The sequence below is a fragment of the Taeniopygia guttata genome, chromosome 17, assembly GCF_048771995.1.
Source record: "Taeniopygia guttata chromosome 17, bTaeGut7.mat, whole genome shotgun sequence".
In the NCBI taxonomy this organism is placed as follows: Eukaryota; Metazoa; Chordata; class Aves; order Passeriformes; family Estrildidae; genus Taeniopygia; species Taeniopygia guttata.
This window is the reverse complement of record NC_133042.1, coordinates 5,485,705-5,505,767: the sequence shown is the minus strand read 5'-3', so window position 1 is coordinate 5,505,767 and position 20,063 is coordinate 5,485,705. Positions and strand designations below refer to the sequence as shown.

The 20,063-nt window shown below is 47.4% G+C and overlaps 1 protein-coding gene across 4 annotated transcripts in view; it reads right to left on the bottom strand.

The window, feature by feature from the left end:
* Positions 1 to 363: 363 nt before the first annotated feature.
* EEIG1 (estrogen-induced osteoclastogenesis regulator 1) overlaps positions 364 to 20,063 on the bottom strand; it is a 36,979-nt gene continuing 17,279 nt past the window's right edge. For all 4 annotated transcript variants that reach the window (XM_030286741.4, XM_002197127.7, XM_030286742.4 and 1 more), the window contains exons 3-12: positions 16,566 to 16,686; positions 16,212 to 16,241; positions 12,641 to 12,757; positions 12,118 to 12,164; positions 9,474 to 9,625; positions 8,245 to 8,349; positions 7,805 to 7,994; positions 7,495 to 7,616; positions 6,338 to 6,407; positions 364 to 5,483 (exon numbers count right to left, since the gene is read on the bottom strand). In XM_030286741.4, coding sequence (XP_030142601.4) covers positions 5,438 to 5,483; positions 6,338 to 6,407; positions 7,495 to 7,616; positions 7,805 to 7,994; positions 8,245 to 8,349; positions 9,474 to 9,625; positions 12,118 to 12,164; positions 12,641 to 12,757; positions 16,212 to 16,241; positions 16,566 to 16,686 — 1,000 coding nt within the window. In that variant the 3' untranslated portion in view covers positions 364 to 5,437. The remainder of the gene's footprint in view (positions 5,484 to 6,337; positions 6,408 to 7,494; positions 7,617 to 7,804; positions 7,995 to 8,244; positions 8,350 to 9,473; positions 9,626 to 12,117; positions 12,165 to 12,640; positions 12,758 to 16,211; positions 16,242 to 16,565; positions 16,687 to 20,063) is intronic.

Below are 20,063 nucleotides of genomic sequence, written 5' to 3'. Positions count from 1 at the left end.
GGTTACTCAGGTATGAGATATTTATTCCTTGGAGCGCTGCTGGCTGTGGGCCCAATCCCCCAGGCAAGCCTGGTGAGGCAGGCCCAACAGGAGAGGCAGTTTAGGCAGAGCCTAGGCTGGGACAGGATACAGGACACTGCTGGTGACTCAAGCAGGTGTCCCCTTTTCCCTGGATTGCTGCTTCCATGGGACTGGTGCTGTGCTGCCAGCTGCCCTCTCCATCTCCAGGGAAGGGCTGGCAGGGATCTCTGCTCCCTGCTGCCAGAGCAAGCCGAGAAAGCAAAGCCAAACTGTTCTAGGTCTGAGCATGCCCTTCTCGCCCCACAGCATTTAAAACAAGAAACAGAGCAAGAAGAATCAGTGTGAAGTACCAAAAAACCTTTATTTTTCCCCCAAACCATAACAACATTTGACATTATACTGATTTCCTCATATATTTGTTATTTCTCTACATTAGGAACCAGATACAGAAAATACAAACACGATCTGTTGAATCAAAGACGGCACAGCATTCCGTTAGAAAAAGAAACAAAAAAACTAGAGGAGCAAGATAGAAATGGTGAAAAATAGTCATTCCCTCCAGCCCAAACTTTCCAAGAATCATCATCAAAATAGAGCAGTGGAAGTAGCTTCTCTTTCTAAACACACTTCTGCTTTAAGACAAAAGTTAGATTTATCTTTAGATTTTCAAAGTAAAAAAACATTAAACTATCTTTCAAGCAATTTTGGAAGTTTGCATAGACCCATTCCCTTTCCAAAAATATCAGCCATCTCTCTATAGAATCTGGTACAAATCGAGTGCGCCTCAGCCAAAGGTCACCAAGCTCAATTCACTTTCAAGAAAATAAAACATGATCTCCCCTTCCCCTCCCTCCCCCCACAAAAATATGGGCTCTACTGTTATTCCATGTGTTTGAGGCAAGTTACCAGGCTCAGCCACATCCCTCGCTCAGAGCTTCACCCCAATTCCGAATTCCTTTTCCTTTCCCGTTCATTTCTCGGGGTTTCCACGCCCGGGGCAGCGGGATGGGAGGGAGCAGGGAGGGGGCTGATGGACACAGCTCTCAGGAGGGAATTTTGCATTCATCAATCCCTCCCCGCAGCGAGGAAGTGGCTTTTCAAGGACAAACACCTGCGACCAGGCAGAGTTTGTAGGAACTTGTCCCTGGGGACCGGCCTTGTCCAAAGGGTTTGGTCACCAGAGCAAGAACTCAGCTAGAGACCGGGTGGGGCAGCAGGGAGGGGCAGGAGGGGTGCAGGGGGTCTGCAGCCCCCGGGTAAGGCAGCGAGGAGGGGAGGGGAGCCCCTCACCAGGAGGGGTTTCACTGTGGTGCTCTAGCGTACCTGGAGTGAGGTTTTCCCAGAGGTTCCTGGCAGCAGTGCAGAGACCAGCTGCACTGCCACCTGCTTAAAAAGAAACAGCAACGACAAAATAAATAAAAAGTCAACCCCTCCTATTTAGATGAGAATGAAATACTATTTCTTCGGGCCTCCACCTGGTTTGGAACCCTCTAAAAACTGAAGCAAATGTTTAAAAGGGCTTGTTAACCTTTCTGCAGGGGGCAAAGTGATGTGGCAACGAGGGGGGGAGAAATCACACGCCTGCTGCCCATCACTCCAAGGGTCAGAACAGCACGAGGCCCCCATTTAAAGTGCTGACCATACAAAAGATGATGATGAGGGAGCAACATCCTTCTCCTCCCTTTTCCCATCACAATTTCCAACTGAAATCCACCTTCACCAAGTAACAACTAAGCCTATTCTTCTGGACACTCAGTTTTATATTGGTTTTAAAAAAAGAAAAGAGGTTAGTAAAAAAGTTACACTGAATTTCCTAACGCTTTGCAATGTGCTTCCACCAGCTAAAGGTCTAGAAACCAGGAGCAGAGCCCACATGTTTTGCCTGATCCTGAGACTGAAGCAGAGAGCCAGCTCTGCTCTCCAGGGCCAGCCAGGCGTGAGCAGCCCTGCTCGTCAGCATCAGAGACCCAGGGGATGCAGAGTCTTGCCAATAAGGTCCTTTCACTTGTTTAAGCCACCTCTGAATCCCCTGAGAAGGGGAACAATGTGGGGAAGAACATTCCCCTCTAAGCCCCCCCTGAAATAAAATATCAATGAAACAATAATGCAGTCAAAAAAAACCACCAGCCTGCTGGATTTGTATAAAAAAAAATTCCATAAACTTCACAACAAAAAAGAAAAACCCAAAGGAAACTAGCCAGCGGTTTGGGTCTGGAAACTGATTCACTTCTTAAATGTTCTAAGTCCAACAAGGAACAGGCAGCAATGATGCCACAAGGAAAAAAGTGCTCATGAGATGCAGCTTCCTGAGGCAGCAGGGAGTGTGTAGGACCAGTGACCCCACAGCCACCACCTCAGGTGCCCACGGCTGCCCAGGGACTGCTGGGCACTGCCTGTGCTGGATGCACAGCAGGAGCTCTGCATGGGATCTACAAATAGGAACAGACTGCTCCTTCCTCCCTCCACGTCTGCTCCAGGTCCCCCAGCTGTGCTGCACAAGGCTGGATGACTAGGACTACTTACTCACTCAAAACCAGGGGCAGGAGAGCTCAAAAGCCACACAAAGACCAGAATCTGTGGAGGGACTAACGTGGAGACAAGGAAGAAATACCCTGTGAGACACAGTTATCAGAAATGCAAGCAGTGATGTGCCAAGCCACTGGAAAAGAAGCCAAAGACGTGCCCAGGTTGGCCACAGTGATGTGTTGGAGCAGGTTGTGCCTCTGCCAGCCTGGGAAGAAGAGACCAGTGCTTTCAAAAGCTCAATTGCTTCTCCTCTTGCTTTGCTGAGAAGATATTCCTCCTCTGTCCCACTGATTTTGTGACGTGCTGAGCTGCCAGTGCCTCGGAGCAGCCAACTCTTGCTAATGGAGGCCAGAAGAAGGCCCTGGGATCCCAACTGCTCTGACAGTGACTGCCATTGTTTCTCATGGGAACAGAGGCAAAGCAGCAAAATGAGCTGGGTTACAGCCTCTTTCCTGGCTTATGCTTGCTCCTTTCAAGTCTTGGTTGGATCTGATTTCCCGAGGGCCTTTGTTGGCCCCTGGGGAGCAGCCAGAGCCATCCACAGAGAGGGCAGAGCAGCCACTGCTGTCCGAGCCTCCTCTGCCCTCACCCTGACCTGAGCAGACGGTCAGGCCAGGCCTGGCTGGCTGGCACTGCCCCAGGGAGAGAGAAAGACAAGCAGTTCTCTCCTTCCTGCAGACACGTGGCACCCCAGGAACGGCGCAGGATGCTCAGCAGCCTGCAAGTGAGTGCCAAACCTACCCAGGCTGAATGAAGAAGAGATCACCATGAAAAAAAACCTAGCAAGTGTGAAAGAGCTTTTGTTCTAGACAGTCTCAAAAAATCCAACACTTTTTTCCTACATTAAACCAAACCAAGGTGTTGCCTGCATCCCCTTTTTACCCTAACTCAAATTTAATTCCCTTTGAAGGGAAAGGGTGGAAAAGATGCATATCCTATATGTGGTCTGTCCAAACACAGAAAGAAACCTCTTGACTCAGAGAGAAACCATCAAAACAGAGTAAGCAACTGTATAGTTTTACCACACTGCTGAGCACCCTCCCCATGCAGCATCCTTAGCTAGAAGGGTAAAAAAAAAAAAAAAAAAAAGCTGAATCAAGGCCCTTTCATTCCTTGTTTCTCATTCTGCCAGATTCCCTTTTCCAGTAGCTCATCTGCATGCATTCTGGCCAAAGAGACCACAGTTAATGCTTTTTTTTTTTCCTCCTTTAAAAGAGGCTTTACAATAACTAAGAATTTGAACAACGTGATCAGTTACAAGTCTCTCCTTGCTGAACAGAACGAGTGTGTGCCTGTACCACACACACAAGTGCCAGAGGGGAGCCAGGTCCTGAGTGTGGGACCGCTCCGAGGGCACGGCTGCCGAGTGCTACCACAGAACACTGGCAAAAGAGGAATGGGCACTACACAGAAATAGCTTATCAGCTGAGGGGCTCTGTACAGGGAGGGCTGCAAGCACAGCCTGCTGCTGGCCCACAGCCGGGGCTGCCCAGATCCTCACTGGCAATTCAGCTGCCAGGAGAAATATCCCAGTGGGAGCTGAAAGGGATTGACATCTCTGCCACACGCTGCAAGGAAAAGTGTCACACAACTGCAGAAACCAAACCCAAAGAAAAGCTATTGAAAGATCAAACACAGAACAGTTTGAAGCCTTGTCAGAAGAGTTCACTCACCACAGAGCAGGTCAGAACAGCTGCTGTGGCTAATGCAGCAGCAAACACCCCTTCTACCCTTGAAGGCAGAGACAGTAGCTTCTCTCCAGCCCTAGAAGGAACCAGCACAGGCACAGATCTCTGCTGACAAGACAAAAAAGCCCAAGCAACACCAAATCCCTTACTAGCCCAGGCCAAGAGAGGCAATTGACATCACCACCACAATAGACAGACCACTGCAGTCAACTGCATCCAGCTCTGGCTTAGCAAAGGGCTGTCAGATGAGATTCTTTTCACAGTCCAAGAAGGGCAGCTCCCTTCCTGAGCCAATGAAACAAGGAAAAAAAAAAAAAAAAGGAAAGAGGCTTTGTATTCCAAGCTCCAATAGGACTATTTGCTGAATCAGTCCAGCAAACACAGATTATACTCCTGGAATAGTGAGTAGAAGCCTCCTCCAGGTAAAATCTACAACCTCTAAAGTGCTCCTGCTCATTCTAGTTGATGAACACCCCCTTCCATGCCCAGCAGTGGAAGGGCTGCTGCAGTCAGTGGTGTGGTGAGCACTCACATTTAACCGTTCACCAACTCCCAGCTGGATTGCGGTAGAGTTTTCTGAAATGCACTTTTGGGAAGTATTTCCTATGAGAAGATGTTGTTTGGGGATGTGAGGACAGGAAGGTGAAGTGTACACCACAGCATACCTTGTTCAGTAAAACCATTGCCTTGGGAGGTGATGTTCCCTTGCAGAGTCAATGGAATAAAGCATCCTGCAAGTGGCCATGTCACCATGTCCCCAAGAAGCAGCTCTCGGTTTGGTTAGAATGGTTTCCCCCACCCCCAGTGGTTTGAAGAGTTCACAGTGGTATAACCCAATGTTTTGGGGAGACAGAAACTGAGAAGTCCCCTGCTGCAAGTGAATGGGTGGAATGAGGGATGCAGATGAGCAACATCCTGTGGGACTAGCCCAAGGATAAGTCCCACAGACACCTTGTGTCTGAGCAGGAACAGGGGGAAGGCATGCACTGGAGCGACCAGGAAGCAGAGAAGGACAATGCCAATGCAGGGAAAGTGCATGTTCTGGAGTGGTCTCGGAGTAGTTCTGCAGTGCAAACATACGGGGAGGGGCATGGAGAAATCCCTTCTGGAATGCTGCATGAAGAGAGGTAAAGGTTGGCATCCATGTGGCAGCGGACTGGGTAGGGGGCCTGTGTCCAGCAGCTCTACCCTGTTCTTCACATTTAGTGGGTTTCAATCACCACTGGCTCGTAAACTCCAGATGAGACCCTGGGGAGGCAAAGGGGGAGAGGGGCCGGTTATTTTTCACAGTCATTTTAGCAACCAAGCTCTGATTCAGAGCTCTCCACTCTCAAACGTCTCCTAAGCCCACTCAGCACTGCCAGTAATGAGCCAGCCTTGCGGGAAGTCAGTCCTGGGAATACTGAGGGGACAAAGAGGTGGCAAATCAGTGAGAGCACAGGAGAGAACTGGGTGTGACACAACAAAGGGGGAGTATCCTATCCAGAACAAAGCCAGCGTGCAGAGCTTTGCTGTGCTCCCAGTTTTGATACTTTGCATTACCACTACTGCTCCTTTTAATTGAACGGAAACAACGCAGCAAAGCCTCAAAAGCAACTGGCCAAGAGCTGTACTAAGAGCTACAGTGGCTAGAAAAAGTTTTATGGCTTCAGAAGGCTTGAGAGAACAAGCCCTCGATGATTATGGAAGAGGCAGGGAGAAGGGACAGCAAGAGGCAGGGACAAGGGACAGCGAGCCCCGCTCTGGTGCAGTTTTGCTGCAGGCCAGCAGGAGGCAAAGCTCCCTCCTTCAGGAACAAACGGGAACCAGCCTCTACCATTTTGTCCTTTCATTCCTCACTTCTGAAGGATTCTGTTCCTGGATCTAGCAACCAGGATTCCATTACCCCTCTGAGCTCCTGCTGAGCACGGCATTCATACTCTAGTGCAAATGCAGCCTGCCACCAAAGGGATCCCAGGGCTGTTAATGTGGGAATAAAGCCACCATATGTAGCACATGATGTTTAGAAATCTCTCCTGTAGCAAAAAGTGGAAGTTTCCTAGGTACAGAGCCCACTCATCTCTCTGGAGCCCCTCTGTCTGCCAGCCTTTTGGGAAACCTACCTGTTTCCCAGCTGAATACCGCTCAGCGTGGTTGTTCCGTCTCTGCTCACAAACAACCTCAGGTTACTGTCTGCAGATAGGAAAGGAAGACAGACATCAAAATCCAGAACTACTGAGGCTGCCAGGAACTCCCCTCCCAGACACACCATCAGCATAGAACAAGCATGTCTTAGCAGATGCACATCCACACTTTCTGGTGGTGTTCACACAGCCACTGAGCCCCTGGGAACTCCTTTCCTTGCTCCAAAGGGGAGCCTCCACAACACGCAGCTTTGGATGAATAAAGGCAGAAATATTAATTCAGTCATACTGCCTCTTTTAAGGCAATTCCATTGATGCAAGTTCTTGGTCAGCTTATACACATCTGAACAGATAAGATGTGGGGTCTCACACTGCTTTGGTAGAGTCACTGGAGGAGAAACTCAGCCTGTTCTGTTGGTGAGAAGCAGCTGCATCCAGTCTAGTTCTAACCCACACTGAGTGAGGTATAACTCCCCATAGGATAAGAGTGCTGCCATGTGCAACAGTTTAAGGTGACTAATGGTAAATTAATGAAGCACAGATAACAAGCTAGGCTCAAGTTTAAAACTTAACAGAAAACCTCAGATAAAAAAAAAAATCAGATTAAAGGTTGATTTCTATGCTAAACTGGAAAATGAAACTGAAAACAAAAGCAGTTACATGTGACTGCAATGGAGAAAACCCCTTCTTAAGCTCTCCGACAGACCTGATCACCAGCACATGGTAACCCATGTTTCTGTAGAGATGTGCTGCTTCCCCTCCAGTTGTGCTCTCCTCTTTTGATAAATACCCTTGGCCTGACCCTGAACGAAGGCCACTACAGCAGTGCAGACAGCTGATGCAACTGATCTCCACTGTGCTGAGACCCAGTATTTTTCCTCTCTCTCCCTGCACGTTTGAGCTACTATTCAATCTCTGCTGTCATGTGTGGAGCAGCAGCAAGTGCTATCTGTAAATACATGTGCAGCTCACAAACCCACATGGTTTATCAACCACAGAAACACCCAGCAAGCACTGAAAGCAAATAGCTGTCAAAAGGAGAATGGAGCCCATGGCAGATCAGATCTGACTGTAAACGCGTGGCAGCCGTGCAAGAGGAACAACCCAGACATCCCCTCTGAGGCTTCTCCTCTCACCTTCAGTATTGCTGACATCTGTGAAGTCCTGACTCTGCATTATTTTCTCCACTATATCATCAGCATCGATCCTGGTATCATCCACTCGGGTTGGGTGACTCTCCATTGAATCCTTTTTTCTCCTGTCAAGAGGAAATCCAGTATAAACTTACTCAGCTTTTCAAGACACAGACTTCTACATACTGTCCTGCTTTTCTTGGCCACAGTCTCCTCCTCAGTGGCCACAATCTGATCCACTGCTGCCTGAAGACAAAGGAGCAGGTTCTGTCTCTCCTTCCCAGAGAAAGGTCTTGGCTCCACTGTTACTCACCGGGAGGGTCTGTCCAGCAGGAGGGGCGGTCTGGGGGGCCGAGGTGGCTTCTCCAGTTTGTGTTCCCTCTCCCCCTCAGGATACTCCACGGTCATGCTGAGCCCCCCCGAGGCGCTGCTGCTGGTGGATGTGTTCCGGCGGTGGGTCAGGTCGGACATGCTGGAGGAGCGGGAGTGCTCCGTGCTGTAACCTGCCAACACAGGGATCACAAACCTCAGCTGCTGCTGCTCCCACTCCTGGCAGCACAGGTAACGGGCAGGGAGCTTCACAGCAGCACTTCTGCTCCTGCACACAGAGGGTTAAACATCTATGGGCTCATCTGCAGGGACTGAACAGGAGGTTGGTATTACAGAGCAGGGTGAGAGCGATGGCTGAAAATCACTCTCACAGGGGTTGCAGGAAGGAGAAGGGATGGCAGAGCTGTGTGGATCAGTGGTTACCAGAGATCTTGGACTGCTGGCTGGCATAGCTCGAGTTCCGCGAGTGCCCCGAGTGGAAAACTTCCTCTGGGCTGGACAGGTTCTGATCTGACTCTTCTGGGACACCTGCCAAGGAAAAGAGGACACTGCTTACACCATAACCAAGCCAGCACATGGTGCACTGATCAGCTGGGAATGAAGACTGATCTTGGAAAGACAGATCAAGGAAAGGGCAGTCTACTGGCCAGAGCCCTGCTGTACAGGCCAGCACAGGGATTACAAACACCCAGGGAGTAGGGAAGACCACAATGAGCTCTGTCAAGTATATCACTATTTCTATCCAGCACGTGAACTTACAAATATCTCTGGGGGTTTGTAGCATCTAGAAGGACAAGTAGAGTCGGAAACTATCCCCAGGTAAAAGCATCAAGCTAAAACCAAGTAAGCATCAGATGGCCATTAGCAGTAAAGTATTTCAGCCTCTGTTTGGGTGCTTCTGTTACCACCTCTCCCTTTCTATTACTTGTGAAAGAGCCTGTACCACTTAAATAATCTCTGAATTTGATACCGACCCTTCAGCACAACCCCTGCTCCCTTGCTAGTCCTGCTTGTCTCTCTGGATAAGCAGGAAGCTTATCCAGAAGTGCATAAATGTAACACATTAGCCAGCTTTTTAATAACACCACTTGCACCACGTGCTCTGTCAACTGAGGGGATGAGACTCAAGTGCTATTTTGGTGCAGTGTATCTGCCTGCACATTTGGAATATGCTGGGAAGGAAAAAAACTGATGTGAAAATGCAGTGCCCTTGAAAACAGGCTCATACAGCAGCCAAAGAACTGCATCAGCAGCTGGAACAAGGCCACTAGACCTTAAACCAACCTCTAAAACCTTCAGAGGAACTTCTCTAGAAGATAAGTCGGAGCAACAGAATAGCTGAGTGCAGAACAATGGCAAGTGTCATTGAACACAGTGGAAAGCAGGGATGAGCAGTGCATGAATTATTAAATCCCCAGCAAAAAGAACAAATTATCTCCACTAACAGAAATATGCATGTGGCAATTAGTCAACCTTCCTCTTCCCACTTAGATGGCTTGGTTATTCTCAATATTCTGAATGAGCCATGGGGTTGAGGATGGGTGTGGGAAAATATGAAAAATTAAAGTTTCTGTGCTTGCAACTGCTGGGAGAAACAAAGGCGTGTCCAGGCACAGCCACACATTACATGGCTCCAGGCTGGGCATTCAGACCTGAGCTGAGAATGGCAGTTCTGGGCTTGGCCTGGCGCAGGGAGCCAATTGTGGAGGAGCTGCTGCTGCTGGTGGTTCCCTCGCCCTTGCAGGTCAGCTGCAGAGTAGAGTCCTGCCCCGGGATGGTGATGGATTTGGCAGTGGAAGGAGGCCTGGAATCAGAAGGGAAGGAGGTTACAGACTGCCAGGTAGGGAGAAGGCATCATTCTGTCCATCCCACCCTTCTCAGCAGGGGGAAGCTGGCAGCCCTCTGACCAGCAGCTCAAATGGGATGTTGGCTTTTGTTTTCCTACATGCAAGACTGGTGTCTTCCCTACCTTGGATTGCATTACAAGAAAAATCAAGTTTTTGAGGTAAATTAAAGCAAAAAGAGGCCATTCATTCATTTACACAGGACAGCAAGCTCAGAACTTGCACTGTCTTCCAGGATACCATCCAGAACTGCCCTTTCACCCCCAACACGTGTCCACTGGCTTCACAAACAGGAACCAGTTTGCTGCTGTCCCACTCTCAAGTCCAGCTTCCCTTCTCTTACACCTCTTTGGCCAAAATGAAACCTTTTATCCCAGTAAACCTGTCCCCCTATGAGACCACTTTTACAGCAATCAAATAATCTTTCCCTTTTTTAACTGACTATTAAACTCCTTTTCAGTGAAACTAAAGTGTTTTTCCAGCTGTCAGAATTATTTTTCTGGTTATTCCATGAGCCTGCAACATCCCTTTGTAAATGCTGACTGCAGGGCAGAGCTGTGAGTGCCTGGAGCCCCCTCCCTTCCTCCAGAAGTGCTTTTGGGTGGAAGCCACAGCATGTGCAGCATGGCAAATTGAATATTCCTGTTGGAGCCCTAACCTCTCTGTAGCCTGAAGTCTGAACTGGAACTAAAGGATCATATTATGGATTTTAAGTGAGGAGTGAGAAAATCTTTTGTCTCACTCAAAGCTCTGAGGGAAGATGTTACATGAGAGGGGATCTCTGCGGTATTTTGGAGGACAGAATATTTAATGTGGGCAGCTGAATGGCTATAAAGCTTTCAGGAAACTCACAGCATGCCTTCACCAGGAAAAAACCCTCCCTAATCACCTTATCAGTGATTTGCATGCACCCAGGTGCTTTGGGGACTTTGCTTCACAGGTTTTTAAGGCTTTTACAACCTTAAGCAAGCAAACTGTTCCTGCAGCAGCTGTAGGAGCAGCCCTTTGGTCTGTCAGCTCAGCTGCTCTGCCCCTTCCAGCAACTCCAGCAGGAGAAGGTTCATGGAGTGCTGCAAAAAAATCAGTGCTTGGAAGTGATTTCCCAGCACAGTTTAATTCCTGCCTAACCCTCTAATGAGTGTCATTTACCAGAAGCTCTACTGATCAAGGACTATTCCACATGCAACGTTTCTATTTTTAGATATTTGCACATCATCAACATAAAAGGGAAAAGTGGGAATGACTGCAAAAATCCTTCAAGAAAATTAGATTTGACTTTCAGACTGAACCTACGTACATTAAATGGATATTTATATCCTATTCTGTGTAATTTTCAGGAATTCTAAAAGTGGGACTTGCTTCCATTGCAAAGAAGCAACAGGTATTTTTGTCAGACATTATTACCAGACATCCTAGTATCCTAGATTTAAAACATCTGTTACTCCTATAAAGTTAGTGTTTAAGATACTCAAATCTTCTTTATTACACTTTCTCCTGAAGCAGAAATTCTTCAGAATCAGATGACACTGATCTTGCGTTAAGAAGTGTCAGAAAATACTGTAGCACTATGAAAAGCCACTCACAAAATAAACCTACCAAAAATTATGCAGCATTTTTAACAAGAATTTGAGCTAATTTATACACTCCAAACTAGCTCCTAAAATTAGACCTTTTAGCCCAGAATAAAACTGCTACAAGAGTTGGCCTCAAGGTAAAGCTTTCTTCTCTCAAACTTCTGGGAGCAACATGAAATATTCCTTTGGGCACATGGCAGCCCTGCTGTGCAGTCACACACCTTCCAGCACACCACAGCAGAGCTGGGACTGTGATGCTGCACTGTGGTGTGAGGGAAGATGTGGCCAGGGAGGGAATTTGTTGATTCACCAACAATTCTTTAAGCAGCAAAACTGCTCCCCAGCCTAAGTGTACTTATTCTTTCCTATCATTATGCATTAAAAAACCCCCACATTACTGCCATTTCCCTGCTAATTAATACAAGTTGTGAGCTGTGTTGAAAAAAAAAATTAAAATGATTCAGCCTTGAAGTATTCTTGTTGCTGTTTCAATCTGAGATCTTTATCCCCCATGGTATGTGCTGAAGCGTGTCCATTTTCAAGACTATTTTCTTTATTGACCTTTCTCCTCTTGGAGGTCAGTGAAACCAAGCCCAGAGCCATGAGAAATTATATCCTTCATGCAAAACAAAGTTTGTAATCAAAATCTACTGGTTTCTAAAGCCTAAGTTGCACCAGCAGGGAAAATACTGTGCACAGCAATGATCAAAGCTGGGAAAGCCAGAGCAGAGAACAAAACCAATGAATAGCACAGGCTGGCTGTACTTTTATGGCTGATTCAACCAGTTTTACTCTATTTCCCAATATCAAGTGCATCTTTTCTCCTCCCTTCATCAGTTTTAGTGTCTGCCCAGAATGGGGTACAGGCAGGAACTCACGTTTTGAAGCAGGGGTCCCCAGAGAGCAGGGACATTCCGATTGTGACCTGGAGAGGGGACACAAGGCACATCATTAGCCATGCTGCACTGAGCTCCTCACTTCACAACAGCCAGGAGCTCAAGGGCTAGGTGTAAAGATCAGCCAGATCTAGCTCTTTTCCCAGGGAAATCAGCTTCAGGGATTTAGCAAAGTATTTCCCTCCCTGCCCCAAATCCCTGGCATCACTAACTCCAAGTGGCAGTGGCTCAGCAGGACCACGCTGGGCCACACTGACAATGCCTTGTAACATTTTCCCTCCCTCCTGTTCCCTTTGTTTTGTCAAGGGTCACTGCTTGGCCAAATCAATGCCAAATTATCAAAGGGCAACTCTAATAACGGGAAGCTTCCCAAGTCAGTCTGGCAGCACAAAATCAAAATCCTGACTCTGTACATTACAGGACCTTCTCCCAGGCCTGGCACTGCACTGTGATCTCCCCAAAGCCCTAAGCAGGATTTCTACTGTGTAAGTTCTAGCTGTTGTACCTTTAGGATGGAGTTGTCCTGTCGGGTATTCTTAGTATCATATCCTTCCAACAAGCAGCAACGGACAGTGGATCCAGAGCCTGCAAATTCTGCCAGGTTTAGATCAGCAAAGCCCAGCTGTAGCCAAGAAAACAATGGAGGGGAAGGTGAGAGAACAGACATTACTCCATAAAGGGATACACAGTGTCACACAGACCAAAGGGACAGAACACATCTGTGAGCACAGGCAGAAACAGGAGCCAGGACACAGAGTGGTGGCTGTGAAGATTCCCTGTTCTTGAGGATGGACAGGGTCACATTCCTAATCCCAAGCTAGATGGACACTTGGAGGCCTTCAGGAAGTCAAGCCCACGTGGAGGAAGGGTGTACAGTAGTGGTGGTGGCCAGGACAGCGTTAACCAGCCTGCAGCCATTGCATAACCAAGGACATGGAAGGCACTAGGTCAACAATGTGGAAAAAACAGAATCACACATACACAAACATAATAAGGCACTCTTTGTATCGGCCATCCCAGAATGCAGTGGAGCATGTGAACCAGGAGATGAAAGGATATTGTTACAGGGGAAAGTGACACCATCCTGACAAAAACAACAGACTACGGGCATGGGGAGCTGGAGGCCCAGAGCCATGTAAGCACTGCCTGTGCCTCGCCCCTCAGAGGCAGCTGCTGGGCTGGGCAGCTCCTCCTCAACACTGCTAAGGTTTAACTAGCAAGAGGTTGGTTTGACAGGCAGAAGGGAAGAGAAATATTTGGAGAGATTTAGTTGTGAGCTCTCTAAACCTTCTGTAACAAGTGGGCAGCAGAGAAGGTGACAAAACTGAAGATCACACACATTTTCAAAAAGGGCACCGATCCCTCCAGAGTAAATACACACACAATGAAGAGCACCTTTGTTTTCCTGCCCTAATCCCTGGTGCATTAACACAGTGTTTTGAACAAAAAAGTTACAGCTTCTTTTATGCACCGCTTTAGGAACAGGAGGCAGTTGTGTCCCATCTCTTCTGATCAGGAGGACATGCTGTACTCTGTATGTGGCCAAAGCATCCAGGCGTGGAGCATCTGCGTCACAGCAAGAGCAGGTCGGCTCCCAGGGGAACACCGGTGCAGCAGCAGCAGGTCACTGTGCTCTGCAGCACAGCCCTCTGCCCTGCTGCCAACAGCTGGATGACACAACTGAACGGAGAGCCCCAACAGCAGCACCATCCCATGGAACTGTGGTGCCTCTGGCTCCCACTGTTCCAAGTCAAGAATCACAGGCTGCTCAAGATATATGATTGAGGGGGAAACACCAGCAAGATTAATATAGCTGCTTCCTTCACCCCATTCTCAAAGGGGAACTTCTGATGGCAAATGAAAAAACAAGTGGGATAGAGAGGGAACCTTTTATCAGGAAAAAAAAAAAAAAGAAAAAGGAAAAAATAACCTTTCTTCCTCTCTTCTCACTTAAGAATTCCTTTAATGCAAGTGTTTCTTCAGCCCTTGCTGCAGAAATTTCTGTCTCTTCTAGCCAAGGGCTATGTTGTTTGCTAACTATTCACAGATAAGGAAAAAAAAACAATGAATTTTTATCTCTTAGAGATAAACAGGACAGAGGAAAGCCACAGAGGGAGATGCAATCCATCACTGTGACAAAGACACAGCACCACCACACCAGGAGAACAGCATGGCACAGGGGTGGCCCAGACTCAGATCCCTCTTCTTCCAGCACAGCACTAAATTCTGAGAGGAGATCAACACTGGAGCCCAGGGTGTGGGGAGAACCCTCCAGCAAGCCACATGGTGTGCTGAGGTCAGAAGCTCTTTCAGGAAGCAGACTCCCAGTATATAGAGGAAAGATCCCTTAACAAAAGGATGTTTTCAGATATAACCTTTCAGAATAGTTTCCTTAGTTTTCCAGCCAGCTGATGGTGTTTCTTCCAGCTCAGGGAAAGCGTTTCTGCTTTATCAGTCCTTCCTGTTGCCTTCCGCTCTGTCACCCCTGACACCGAGGTGACATTCACGTCAAAGCCGAAGGTGTGCAAGGCACTGGAAACTGCCTGGAGCACAAACAGCCCCACCACCCTCAGTCCCTGCTGATGGGGGACCAGGGCATTCACAACTTTCATTTTCCTCTACATCTGCTGCCATGACTGGAGAAGTTCTCAGCTGAATAGGACAGTTTAAAAAGATGGGGATTCATGGTATAAAATGGAAAAATAGCTGCATGGACATGCACCACAGACTTTTGCTAGAAACATTAGGAAGCCCAAATCAGTTCTGTCATGAGAACCTGCCTGGAACAAGCCTAGTTCACAAGGCAAGACTGCAATCTGGTGTGACATCTCTCATTTCTGAGCTGCTTCAGATCATCTTCTCAGAGAACATATCTGCCTTTTTCACAGGAGACTGAGCAAGATAACAGCCCAAGACATGACAAATACTTGAGATTCAGTCTCCAGTTCTGGGCTGGAGGAAGTCGGTCTCTTTCAAATGCCACTAAACACAACTGAAGACTGAGCAAAAAGGAAGTAGGTTAGAACATGACCTGAATAAGGTCTCCAGGTTAACTCTACCATAGAAACGTGCCTTCAGGCTTCCTTTAATTCTGCTTTCCAAGTCCTGCAGAAAGCTTGAGGATGGACATTGCAGGAGGCAAAGGATGATGCATTTGCTATGTCTCTTCCTCCAGCTATGCTGCTCTCCCTGGACATGCAGCTCTGCAGAATGAATAACCTGCCCACAATGGGAATTACTGAAAGAGAAACTGATGGCCCTAGAGACTATGTCCTAATTAGCAACAAAAAAGGAACAATGCCACACTGCCTTCTCCCACCCAGCACAGCAGAACACAGGAGCTAGTGCAGTAGACCCTTCACAGCCAGTTGCCTCCATGGCCTCAGAAAGGATATTGATGAGAAGGAATTCTTACATGGCTGTGTGTGACCAAAGCATCTGTTTATTAGAAACCAGCAGCAGTGACTCATTTTCAAACAAACATCATTTCGGGCACTGTGTGAGCTCAGCTTCTAAGCCAACATTGTCTCTTGATCCAGCACAAGGAGGAGAAGGGGTGGCCCATTGTCTGTCCCACAGCACAGGCAAGAAAAAGTGAGGAAGGGAACCAAGACTAAGATCCCTGCTGACCCATTTGGCTTTTGCCTCGGTGTCTCTGGCGCCCTGGCAGGCAGTGATTTCTGCTGTAGGCTCCTGCCTGCTCTCCTGAGGCAGTGAGGTGCCTGCCCAGCTGGCTGCTGTGCTCTGGAGAACAGAATTGGAGTCTGTTTCTTTATTAGAGACATGCTGCCAGAAGCCAGAGAGTTCACATCTGACTCAGAACTTCCCCAAAGTTTGAGGACATGCAGATCATCTCTCCAACCCCCCATCTCAAATCCATATCCAGTGCAATCTGGATCCTGTCCCAGCAAGTCGAGTTTTTTGGGAAATCTCTTAACTCAGACTTGAACTAACAACTAATGAATATCTCTCCAGATTGGTCCACTCAGCAGCCACTGGTTTCTAATGGGTGTAAAGCACTAGCAGGAGACAAGACCATCTTCACTCTGCTACATTTGCCCTTTCTATTCTCTTACCTTTGAGTAGGTTTTTCCGCCCTTCAGCTCCTATATTGGGAAACAAAACAAAACAGGAAAAGCAGCTATTAGATGTGCTGGGGCAACAGGGGGAAAGTCATTACTGAGTCCTGGAATCTGCTCTCAGGATTCAAAAGCCTCTCTCTCAAGGGTTACCACCACCTTGGTTGCTCCCATCCTCCATCAAGGACTCTTCTTGGAGAGAGAGGCTCTGTTCCAGCATATCCTGCCCCAAACAATCTTTTCTTCCTACCACAATCCACACAATTTTTCTTGCTCCCAAAAAGCAGCCAACAACCAGCTGCCAGTACACCACTGGTGGTGCTACCTGCAGAAGCAAAGCTGGGTGCTCACCTTACGGACAGACACTCGGCAGATGCAGGGGTCCAGGAGCCCTGTGGCAGGGTTGGCACTCATTTTACACACAAAGGTGAATTTCTTTTTCCAGCGGACACAGTTTTCCTGAACTTCCTCTCTATGAGAATGAAAAAAAAAAAAAAATCAAATAAAGGTACAAAGCCAAATCAACACCAGCTATTAAGTATATTTTTTAATGACTGGCATCCTAGCCCATAAAGATCCTCTGCAACAGCTTGGTTCGCCTGAAACTGAACCACATAAAGGTGTTAAGTTAGCATCAATCTTTTCCTAGTCAATACAGGTAAAATCCACCCAGGTTACAGAAATACTAATCATCTCATCAACAGAATTTGCCTTTAAAACTCTCACATGTTCTCTGACATTTCCTGCTCAGCCGGTTTAGCTCATTCACCGTCCGGCCTGCGTGGAGCAAATCTCCATAGCCAAACTGGGCTGAAGGTTCAGAAGCTTATCTCCCTCCAGCATGTCTGTTTGTACAGCCTCTGCACAGCAAAGTGCTCTGTGTCCTGGATGGCCTGTCCTTCCCTGCTCCTCGGGCTGGGACTCAGCCAGTGAGGATGGCCAGCTTGAAGGAGGACAAAAGCACATGTGGAAATGCTCCTGGTGCAAGCAGACAGGGCCACACCAGGCAAACACTGCACTTCAAATACTGCAGGGGTTCAGCCAGGGAAGAGGTGGTTTTGCTTGCACAGCTTCTGAGCAGACCATCCTGATCTCCAGGGTGAGTGGGGAAGCACATGGCTCTGGCATAGCCTGAGCCTGCAGGAGGAAGAGAAGAACCTTCCTGAGTGAGGAATCACTTCAGGTATAGCTCTGTCTTCTGCACAGCCCCCAGGGGAAGCTGGATTTTACCTTTCCAAGGAAGCTAGTTCAAAGGAGTCTGGAAACAAGGTGTGTGGGTCCTTCTACAGGACCTGATCCATTTATGGCTCAGAGCCTGGCCCTCAGCCAGCTCAGTTCCCAAAGTAATGAGGCCGGGGGAGGAAGGGAAGGCACTGCTGACAGCTGTGAGCAAGCAAGTCTGACTCTTATCTCTCCTCCTAGCACAGGACAAAGGTGCAAGGGCAGCTGATAAACTGTTTGCTTTAGCAGGGAAAGGGAGGCTGCCCACCATCTGACCCAGGCACGGTGTAAGCCAAAGGGCCTGGTGGCAAAGGGGAGAGTGATCAGCTTTGGCAGTGTCTCCACTCCTTCTGGGAAGGAAGGGGAAGAAGCTGTAGCTCATATTCCATTAGGGCAACCTCGAGGTGAGCCCAGTGGGACAGATCCAGGGATTCAATCCTGAGCCAGGAGGTCCCTGCTGGTCCTCCAAGACATTCCGTGGGACCAAATGTGCCAGCCAAGGCAGACACAGAGAACAGAAAAGGAGTAGCTGACAAAAAACTGAAACCTGTAATCCTCTGTAATGCAGATAAAGGCTGATCATCCCTGTTTAAAACAAGAGAAAACAGAAGGCAACAATTCCTTCAAGATAGAAAACTTAAATTCCTTCCAGACAGAACTCAAGCTTGCTATTAAAGTCAGAAAAAGTGAGACATCTAAGTGCCAAAAATACCTTTGAATCCGGGATTATTAATTCAAGATGAGATCTGGTTCTCATTACTCCACTCAACTCACCCCAGCTCTCTCAGACAGGAGGAAGAAACACATCCAGAGGGATTAAAAAGGTTTTGCCTATAATAAATATTCACCATGCCAGCCAACTTAGACATGTTATATTTCAAATATGAGTGCCTTAAACCTGCCTCAATAAAAAGCATCCTAAATGACCTAAAGGAAGGAAAAACTCAAGATACAGATAAGAAAAGGTATGTAACAGAATGGAAAACCACCTGTGAACACATGCTTCAGAAACACAAGGCAGGTACAGGGGGATGCAGGAAACACTGAATATTTCAGCAGCATTAGTCACCTTTGGAAAGGAAGTGCTATTTACTAGAAAGCAAGGCTAATGCTAAAGCTGCTACTGACACCAGAGCTCCAAGTGAACGCTGGAAGGCAGCTACAGGTGAAAGATGTTCAGTCAGACAGCAGCACACGGGAGCACACCTTGTTCCCAGCCCTGAGCAGAGCTCCAGCTCCTCCAGACAAGAGCATTCATGGGACTAAGCTCCAGCTCCCAGGGCACATGCCTGGCTCCCACAGCTGCAGGATCACAGTGGGATCAAGAGCTGCTCCAGCACACGGGTTTCCTTACTCAGGAGTTCTTGCTGGTTTTACAATGCAGCCATGATTAAGCATTTGCTGGATGCTGCTAAGTCCAATGAAGGCTAATTACTTCAAAACGTGGTAAAAAGTACTGATTAGCAATACAGAGCTCCATAGCTAATTTGCTTTCAGCCTAAACTCCTCTAACAGACATTCTGCTTCTTATTAAGGATGTACATTGGCTTTCCAGAACTGCTGTAGATACCACACAGTGCAAGGGATTAGGAAAAGGATTTGGGGGTGTTATGTTACCCACAGCACTGTGATCATGAACCTCAGCTGCAGGTGCACACACAGCTTAGGGGTTTTGTGCCTTTGGAACAGTCTGCACAGGGCAAGAAGGAGTTCATTAGACAAAATCCAGAGCTGCTTTCCAATCACAAGTTTCACAATCATTCAGTAATGAATTTCAACCATTTTTGGGTTTTTTTGTTTTAAAGGGTGGGGGCTGGGTCTGTATCATTAGACAAGCAAGCAACAGCTCTATTGTTTCAAATTGAACTCTAAAAAAATTAGTTCCACATTTCCAAAAGATGGCATGTGGAGGAGCAATCGGCTTTGCCTATCCACCTCCCTTCAAGCTATCGTTAGGCTGGTAATTAGAGAACATTAAAAAAGGGACAAAAAAAAAAAAAAAAAGAACTCACATGATGAGCAGTTTTGTATTTAGCCCTGGAATATTCTCTGATGTACAATTATGAACCATCATAAAGAAACAAAAAAACACCCAAGAAGCCTGGTGAGAGCTGCACTGAGAGAAGTTTTCTTTCATCCCAATCACAAGGCAACTAAAAGTAAAGCAGAAACTAACAGCTTAAAACCAGAAGTGTCTAATTTTAAGTTTCACTCTCTATTTGGAGAACCAGAAATAGTTCACACCAATGGCAGGTCTAGGTGCCAATGCAATGAGTCTTCAGAAGTTTTATTTTAAAAAAGCTGTCTGTATAATTTTGCAAAAAGACTCCCAGAAGGTTGAATCCCTGCCAAGCTAAGCTTTGCCCTCTTCTGACTTCAGACTTATTCAAAGCTGTGTAATTACTCTTTCTAGACCTAAATATACCTCCTCAGAATAAACCAGTGCAATCCTGTGGCAGTTTTTGTGAAAAGTGGAGTTTTAAAAAGAGCTTTGTGAGGTTTTCTAATCCTGGAGCTGCTCATCTACCTCCAGCTTGAGGAAGAATTTTTTTGCATCCCTCATCCATCATCCTACATTTCAAGAGAAGATTTACCAGAAAAAGAGCACCTAGAAGATGCTTCACCATA